The sequence below is a fragment of the Notolabrus celidotus genome, chromosome 22 (assembly GCF_009762535.1).
Source record: "Notolabrus celidotus isolate fNotCel1 chromosome 22, fNotCel1.pri, whole genome shotgun sequence".
Classification (NCBI taxonomy): Eukaryota; Metazoa; Chordata; class Actinopteri; order Labriformes; family Labridae; genus Notolabrus; species Notolabrus celidotus.
In genome coordinates, this window is record NC_048293.1 from 19,491,176 (window position 1) to 19,500,815 (window position 9,640).

Genomic DNA, 9,640 nt, shown 5'->3' on the forward strand with positions numbered 1-9,640 from the left:
CTCTATTATTTAACATTTAGCATTAAATGATGCAGTCCAAACCCTGTTGCTTTCTTTGCACTCATGTCTCATTTTTCTGCATGTTCTGTCATTGCCAAATGTGTGTTTTACTGTGTCATGCTGTACTTATAATACCCTTTTCTCTTTTATTTTAAAGTTCTGTTTTAATATTTTACTCCCTTAAAAGCCCTTCTAGGGACATCCATCCATTATCTTCGGGGTAACGGGGGGCTGGAGCCTATCCCAGTTGGCTTTGGGTGGAAGGCAGGGTACAACCTGTACAGGTCGCCAACCTATCACAGGGCTAACACAGAGAGACAGACAACCATTCACGCACACACTCACACCTATGGGCAATTTAGAGTGATCAATCAACCTAGTGAGCATGTTTTGATAGTGGGAGGAAGCCGTAGTACCCGGAGAGAACCGGGGGGCACGGGGAAAACATGCAAACTCCACACAGAAAGGCACCTGCCCGGCCGGGGATTCGAACCAGGAACCTTCTAGCTGTGAGGCAAAAGCCTCACACCGTGCAGCCCTTCTAGGGACAGATGTTGCAAATTAGCATTTGGCACAAACACTACAATACTTGCATGGGATGGTTGTTCACAGTTTCTCTATGTATAGGTGTCACTCACTATCTTAAATCTTGTTACATTTTAGTCAAGGGCCACACTAGGACTTTTTACTAAACTGCACCAATAATCCTGATAGTGATTATCTCCGGTCCTGCTCCTGGTTGAATCTGCTCTTCGGGGGACTGGATTATCTGCAGTGATTGAGGGGGAAACTTTAGCTTAGTTGGCAAGACGAGCGAGCACACTGTGAGCCAGGAAGATGTGTCCCTCTGTACCACAGGTTCACATAAGTTATTATCCTATACTCTGTTGTCATCAAACATGTCCACATTTACTCCATTCATTTCCACACTTTAGTTTAAATATGCTACTTTGTTTTTGATGCAGCATTTGAAGACAGAGCAGGAGATTTCAAATCCAAAAAGTGAGAGGACCATGGAGGAAACACTAGACTGACCCAAAGTCTCAAGGACTGTCCTTAAAGCAAGTAAAGTTTCCTCTCCTGGGCCACAGTCCCCTCGCTGTAACTCCAGACTTTGGGGCAAAGTTAGCTGAGCTGCAGTTTTTGAGAATGAAAGGAAAGGAAAAACCGAAACCCAACTCCACGAGGGTCTGCCTGTCTGCTATTGTGGATATTTTTATCTGCAGCGCGTCTATGGCGGAGACACAGTGGGAAATATGAACCAGCCAACCCAAGCTGACAGTGAGGAGTCAGACTGTCAAGAGGTCTGCTTCCACCCCTCACCACTCCACCCCCATCCTACAACACCCAAATGGATTGTCATATCAGATTTAGGTGTATAGGTTATTACACCCTTGGGCTCCTGTTTCCAACACACCCGTCTGCATGGCGGTGTTGAGTTTGAGGACTCTCTCTTCTCGTTCTCTAAGTTCCTGATTTCTTAGATAAAACATCAGACAGCCAGCACAGATAAAGTGATGGAATAGATTACATTTGGCAGGCGTGACCTGTTGTAGCTCCTCCTTCATCGATACACAACGCAGGCTTTACAGTTGCATCACAAATCAGCTGCATTGAATTTGTGCAAATATAAACACTGGCTATTAAAAATGGGTCTCTTTCAGGTTGTAACCCAGTAAACTGTTTTATGCTCTCGCCTGCAGGAGAAATCAATGGACAGCATTTCCCTTAATCCGGGTATTTACTTCGGAGAAGAAGCTGGATTTATCGAGCAAACTGTGCGAGGTGGTACATGAAGCATCGGGAACCACCAATTAATTCTTTTTCATGACCAAATTCAGTGCAAGAATGCCAAAAAAATCCCACATTTTGGACGATTTGAAGTCTGATTTTCCTCTTACATATCATCTGTTAAGCTGCAATCAATGTCACTTTGTCTCTTTAGTCAGGAGAAGTCAAATCAACGCTGTCTACACGGTCAAATTAACTAATTTGTCCAAGGGGCTTCACAGTCTGCACAGAACGTCACACTCTAAACTCAAATCCATGATTTCAAACATATTCCATCACAGCTTGTTGCTCCAGCAGACCGTCTTAAAGAGCCTGTAGGAGTATTGGCCTCAAGTGGAGCAATCCAGTTTCATATTTATTATCCATGGATCCCAATTTTGGTTATGGTGTGCACATGCATGCAGAGTTTTTAGTGCTTAGTAGGTGCTGAGTGTTGTGTGCCTGATAGTCAAAGAATGGGCAAGCATTGGGCACTTGTCACGAAGGAAAGGTGACACAGAAAGCTGTCAGTTAACCTCATCTTTGCCTTATTCTTACTTTTAAACCAACATGAGTTTGCATGTCAAATTGTAACATTAAATTAGTAAATTTAGTTGATTTATCTTGACTGCATCATAAAACATTAAATGACTGAAAAATAAAATCATACATTGACATTTAGATGGACACAATGATGTCGAAACACACAAATCTTCTTTAGTGCATGTGTGTCTGTATGTGTGTGTGTGTGTATGTGGGGTGGAGGTGTCTATATTCTAATATATGACTGCTGCAGGTCTATAGGTAGAGAGAAATAAAGCCAGAAGATGTATACACACTAACCACTAAATTTTTACATAAAATAGTCAATCATATTAATTCAACAGCAAAGCCAACACAGGATGGAGTGGTGAGTGTCGTGGAATTTTCATAGTCTTATATATATGTATATAAGAATGTTTAACTATTGTATTCTTTCAGTCTAAATGTCATGTTTAGAGTAACTTGATTCCTATGTCTCTGACAGGCGAGATCGTGTCAGGGTAGTAGTCAAGGTCTCTCCCCCTGCTCCTGTCTTTATCTATGTGTTATGGCCGACTTACTGTCTCCAGAACTAGAGCACAGGTCTTCTTCCCACTTGTTGTGTTCCTATTTTCCAAACATGGTTATCTAACTTTAGTGTCGTCTTCGGGGGGGAATAAATACCATGCCAAGGGTTTTGTCTGTCAGAACTGACTTGGCATTGCACTGCACTCTCCTGCCTGTGTACTGTTATGTTATTTCTCCTTGGCCAAGTTCTACATAAACTATTTCAACGTAAGCCGTCAGAGTCTCCTGAGTCTTCTGTGTCCAGTGTCCAGTTTGTTGCTGAATTCCATCACAGTGAGCACCTTTACCTTTACCTCACAGCAAGAAAACTCTTGTTTGGAACCTTCTGGCTAGCTGAGACTATCTATGTAGAGTCTGCATGAGTGGGTCCTCTCTAGGTGCAGAGTCTAAAGACACACCTGAATAACTAGTGACTCTGAATTGCCTATAGGTGTGCCAAGAACCCAAAGAGCACCCCGCCTCAAGCCCAAAATCAGAAATGATTTGAACTTCAGTTCACTATTGCATGGGTTCCCAAACTTTTAAGGCCGGGACCCCCAAAATAACAGTTCCCAAAGACTCACGACCCCCACTGTCCCTGGATGTAATTAAAATGTTGCTTCATACTTCATTTAGCTGGTCTGATGAAAATTAGCCTAACATATTGCACATGTGGCTGTTTCCTGAACCTGCTGCTACTGATGCTTTTGTCGTTATAAAAAATAAAAATACAAATCTGGAAGACTTCTCGCAATCCCCCAGGGGGTCCTGAACCCCCTTTGGGAACCCCTGCCCTATTGAACCCTTTGCAGGATAAAAGCTAACTGAGGGATAACTGATGAATGAACCTCAGAGTGCTTTCACACCTGTAGTTTATTTGCTTTGTTCGGATTCAGATGATAACATGATTCATTATTGCACCTCTTGGATAGTTTGTGATCACGCTGTAATATTGCACAGCGGGCCAAAGCACACACCACTGCAGGGCTGTCCTTACATCATTACGTCACAGTCTCCTTGTCCCTCTCCTTTGCCAATGTAAACAAATGTCATGCTTACTGGTCGTACTGGTTGCAATGGATGCTAAGGTTAGCCAGGTTACCCACCAACTAAATGAGCCATGGTTTGACCTTGAGCAGCAAGGAGGTCAATGCCTCAAGGACATTTCAGCAGATGAGCAGATTTGTTACAAAAACAGAAGTAAAGTCCTTGGTTTACTGATGTTAAGTTGGACAGAGACAATTAGTAATGTTAGTCTATCACTGTTTTTATATTAACTACCAGTTGTAATCACAATTGCCTAGAATCTGTAAAGGTGTAAAACAGATATATGTTCTGCTTGCTGGTGATACTTTCACTGCAAACCAAACTCTTCCGGATAGGATTGGAAGCAATATGTGATAAAGCACCTTGACAGTCCAATGTTTATATTATCTGTTGAACCAAAGCAGGGTATCAAATTTGAGCATGAACTTATGAAATTAGAAGGAAAAGAAGGTGGTATAACACATCTGTGGAATCCAGTTGCAAGACTCACGTGCTTTCTCTCTAACATACTTTAACTTTGAGTATCCCTTATAAAGGTGAGACACTAAATGCTTTAAGTTGATTTAAGTTAAGACGATATAAGAGAAGTCTTTGATGCAACAACAGGAAAAAGTTATGTTCTGCAAAAAGCACCATTATCTACATGGTGCAGATAATGCACAACTAATCAAACTCTTACAGTTTGCATTTTATTGCATATTGCAGGTAAAATTGCACTAAAGTAAAGGAGTGACATTACTGTAATTCATAAAACCATAAACTCTGTTCTTAAGTAACTGCACCTTAACAGAAAATGTGTCAAATCAATTCAGTGTTTTTCTATGGCAGATATGATGCACAAACTTAAGTATAGGATGCAATAATGTTCATAAACATGACTGATAGTAATCTCTTCAATAAGAAGTATAATGAAATGAGTCTATGGAGAGGGAGCATGGATCTAATTTAGGATTTATAAGACAGTATCTGTGAGGGACTTCTGCAACTGAGAGGAAAGAAACATGTGAAGATCTGTGCATTCTTCACCTAACCTAATAAAAACAATGACTCTGGTGTTTAATAGTTTGACTTGGTGCAAAACTACACCAACTATCATATCAGACAGCAAGAACTGCCATAACTGTTGCACCTACATGCACATGGAGCCATGATATAGGATAATATGCATGCATCTACAGGTGGGGTGAAGTTTGTTTATGTCTGTGAGGTGGTCTCATGTGGATTGAGCATATAGCATTCATGCCTGAACACAGAGATGAAATCATCAGCATATTGTTACCTTGCAGTGTTGAGTAAAGGGTGCTGTGTCCCGACCAGCTTCCTCACGTGCATGGCGACGTTACTGAGCTCGTCACTGAGCAGGCAGCGCAGGCTCATGAACGAGGTGGGATACCCGACGATCTTCTCTGCGTCTGAGACCACTTTATTCCAGTTTGAAGGTCCGGAGCTGGAGAACAGACTCAGAGTCCTCTGTCCCCGGCTGGACAGAGCCCTGCATGAGAGCCGAGACCAGGTAGCTGGAAGCATGTTCTCTCTGTCTGTCTTTCTACCTTGATACAGAAGCTGTTTATGCCATTCAGGGACTCGCTGACATTATAAATACTATAGATTCAACCACTAACGTAAAGACATGACGTAAACAGTGCTGAATGTTTTGTTATCAACAGAAAAATAATAATTTACAATCCTAGTAACTCTAAAATACAGTCAAACTGAAAATATCTGACAGTTTCACAACACACGACCTGACACTGTACGCCGCCATCTTTAAACGCGTCATGTGTTACGTCGTACAACGTCATGACGTCTGATGCTGAATTCCAACACGTCCTGTTCTTGTTCTTGTAAATCTCTCCATCCTGTTATATTACTCAAGATTTACACACAATGGCTGATTTTTGCTTGAATTTTACAGTTTATACTTTAGAGCTGGAATTATAACAGAGCAAAACTCAGCCATTAAATTAGACTCAATAATGGTGATCAGATTTTAAAGGTGACATATCGTGCAAAATCGACTTTTTAATGGTTATCTACCTGAAATATGTGTCCCTGGCATGGCTCTTAAGTGTGAGTGTGATCGTTGTCTGTGACTGAACGGCCAAGAACCCAAGGAGTACCCCGCATCAAGCCCAAAAGCAGCAAGGATTTGAACTTCAGTTCCCTATTGAACCCTTTGCAGGATAAAAGCTAACCGTGGGATAACTGATGAATGGATCTCAGGGTGCTTTCAGACATGTATCTTATTTACTTTGATCTAATTAAGATGATAACATGATTCATTACTACATTTTCCGCTTGGTTTTGTGTGACTGTAATATTGCAAAACTGGCCAAAGCATCATTACATCACAGTCTCCTTTTCCCTCAGTGTAGGTAAACAAATGCTATTCTTACTGGTTGTACTGGTTGCACTGGATGCTAAGGTTAGCCAGATAACCCACCAACAAAATGAGCCATGGATTGACCTTGAGCAGTGAGGAGGTCAATGCCTCAAGGACATTTCAGCAGATGAGTAGATATGTCACAAAAATACAGAAGTTAAAGGTAACGTATCATGCAAAATCAACTTTATAATGGTTCTCTACCTGAAATATGTGTCCCTGGCATGTCTACAAACCCCCCGAAAATGAAAAAAATCCATTCTGCACCTTTTCTGATTGCTCCACCTTTCTGTAAATGTGTGTGAAACGAGCCATTTCAGATTTCCGTGTTTTTGTTACGTCACAACAATATCCGGTCTGTAACGGAAGTCAGAGCTCGGAGCTTGTTCAGCCCATAGACTGTATAAAATACAACTGAACTCCTCCTCTGTTTTTCATTACCTACACACGTGTGCTAACAAGGAGCTTAGGAGGGAGGTATGCTAGTTGTAGGCTGTCTTAATAAACACAAAGGTCGGTTTTACTCCCCACGTCTGCAGATTTGAAGATCTAGTGGATGATTTTTATTTATCATGGATAAGTGCTAGCGCTAGTTAGCATAGCCACATAGCTACATGTTCGTAGCTGTGTACCAAGACACACAACGACATACTGACAAATAAAACAACAAGAAACACTAAATCTGTGACCAATGGTTCAGAAAGGTCCTGCTGCAGGCGCCTCTCCGTCAGGCTCAGATTCTGGATCAGATTCAGAGGGTTGAAGTAACGCGGGTCTGTGAGCAGCCGTGTATACTCAGCCAACATGTAAACATGAGATCAATGTGCTGGAGAACCGAGGCCACATCCACTTCCTGAGGGGGCGTGGTCAGAGAGAAAACAGACTGTTCTGAACAGGGCTGAAAAAGAGGGTTTTACAGGCTTGCCAAAATCTGATTTCAAAGTGTTTTTTTGAGCATAAACTTTAAAGACATGTTTTGGGGACCTCTTAGACCAATATATTTTGATGAAAAAGAGCGTGATATATCACCTTTAAAGCTCAACACTAGTGATATGGAATCACTTAGGACATACTTTTTCTTGTTTTCTAGAACGGAAATTCAGGTGTCTGGCAGATAAAAATTATAAAAATCACATAAAACAAGTAATTCAGGTGTCTGGCAGCTCATCTCCCATCGAAGCAGGGATGAATGATTTTCTGTATCTCTCAGTCCTGCAGCACAGAGAGATGAGCCGTCCACTGCTGCTGTTTCTCTGGTAAACCACAAAGAAGTTGTGAAGTGGATGATCTGTGTAATTTAGAATGGCCTCTAGCTTCTTCTGTGTGCATCTCTCCACCACAGCCCCTCGTGAGTCCAACCTGGTTCCAATCACAGCGCCAGCTCTTTTCACTAGTTTGTCCAGTCGCCTCGCATCCTTGTGTTTTATTCTGCTTCCCCAGCAGACTGCAGCATAGAATAACACACTTGCACACCACAGATTGATAAAACATCTGCAGCATCTTTCTGTAGATGTCTAAGGATCTGAGCCTCCTTAAGAAAAACAGGCGGCTCTGCCCCTTCCTGTAGAGTGCATCTGTGTGAAGGGACCAGTCCAACTTGTTGTCCAGGTGTACACCTTGATATTTGTAGGATGGCACCACCTCAATATCCACCCCTTGAATGTTAACTAGCTGATGGCAGAGCCTGTATCATCGGAAATCTACTATATCAATCTATACTGTAGATTTATTTGGCAAATTTGAAAATACAAAATCTCCACAATGGAAGCATTGGTTGTCTCCGCTTTTATTCTCCTTGCAGCGTCTGTAAGTGTTAAATGGGTGCATATAATTATCCTATGATCAACAGCATTCAGATACCATCTAGGGCTCATGCAGGTCCTGTATCTGGTACCTGTGGCTCTTTGAAACATTAACTTCTGAAGTCAGTTTCATGAACACCATGAATGTATTTAAACAAGTTTCAATTCATTAATCTATCACGCAGGCTTTAATTACTTGGTGTTTTTGACACCCAACAATTTACGATTATGAAAGCAAGTTAACATCAAAAGTTGTTTTGGGAAAATGATTGGCAAATAAAATATAACTTGTAACCACATACTGTGCATAGCTTAGGAGGAGTAACCCTTTAAGTGAAGCATGTTTAAAGGCTACATGAGAGAAGTAAAAGTACAATAAAAAGTGAGACGGATTAACAAATAAAGCTCAATTAAAAGCAAAAAACAAATAAAAGTTTTAAGCTTTTTCTTGAGTATATGTATTCTGCTGCATCTTTTTCAATTTGTTCTTGCTAAATTACATTTAAAACAAGTTTTGATTTATGTGAGGTGAGAATGGTGAAATTTCTTTCTCTGCCATTAAGATGATTTTAATTCTGACACAGAGACACAGGATCAATGTTATAAAGAACAGCACAATCTGGTAGAGATATCCCGTCAAAGATGGAGCTGGTACCCGTGTTTTTACTCCCTGCAGTAGTAATGTGAGGTCACAGCTGCTCTCCATTTGCTGTGGATGCTCATATTTGCTCATTTACAAAGCTGCTGAATGGTAGCGGTACAGACCTGATGCATTACCGTGGTTGCTAATAGTTGCATAGTTATTGTGGGAACCCCTTAATGTAATGGTGATGTTTTATTCTGTCTTCTCTTTATGATGGATTAATAATAGCTAATAGCTGCCTCCTTCTGTGTTTTCATCATCATTATATCTGATGAGTTTAAAAAAGAAGATGCTGAGTGAAATTTTCAACCAATGTAGTCTTGCTTTTGGATGAAATCCAACTGAATTCTCTACTTCATATGTTTCTGTCATTGCAAACATCAAATAGCAAAACCATAAGATTTTTCAGTAGCTCCCGTGCTCCAGTCAAAATGTATTTGATTACCAGGTGTAAAAAGGCGATTATATCATTTCACCCTTGATCATTTCGACTGTTAGAATAAAGAACCATCGACTTCTCATGTTCCATTTCCTTATATGCAATCCGCGCGACACAGTTCCACAGCAGGGAAATGCAGCAGGCAGTGTAAGGTGTATGGTAACAATGATTTCATTCAATCCATCTGCTTACTGAACTGCAGTGGAAGTCTTTCAAGGACAGAGGGTAACACAGGGCAGCAATCTACTAGATAGACTTAACACACAAATGCCTATACAGTACAGACATTTAGATACTGAAGAAAAAATCATGCTGTTTCACCTGAGGACTCTGCGTTCTTAGAGAATATGTAACAGCAACATTTAGTAATAGCAAATGTCACCAAAAACTTAAAGAATTGCACTTTACACATTGCAATTCCAACCATTACAGATTAAAAAATAAACAATCTGCTTCTCATTTCTCTA

General features: G+C 40.9%; 1 protein-coding gene across 2 annotated transcripts in view; it reads right to left on the reverse strand.

Annotated features, from left to right (window-relative positions):
- The window catches only part of pdss2 (prenyl (decaprenyl) diphosphate synthase, subunit 2), a 33,718-nt gene extending 28,027 nt beyond the window's left edge, over positions 1 to 5,691 (reverse strand). The window contains exon 1 of one of the 2 annotated variants that reach the window (XM_034675214.1): positions 5,186 to 5,691. In XM_034675214.1, coding sequence (XP_034531105.1) covers positions 5,186 to 5,433 — 248 coding nt within the window. In that variant the 5' untranslated portion in view covers positions 5,434 to 5,691. The remainder of the gene's footprint in view (positions 1 to 5,185) is intronic. The other variant, XM_034675213.1, reaches the window with a different exon arrangement.
- Positions 5,692 to 9,640: the final 3,949 nt, after the last annotated feature.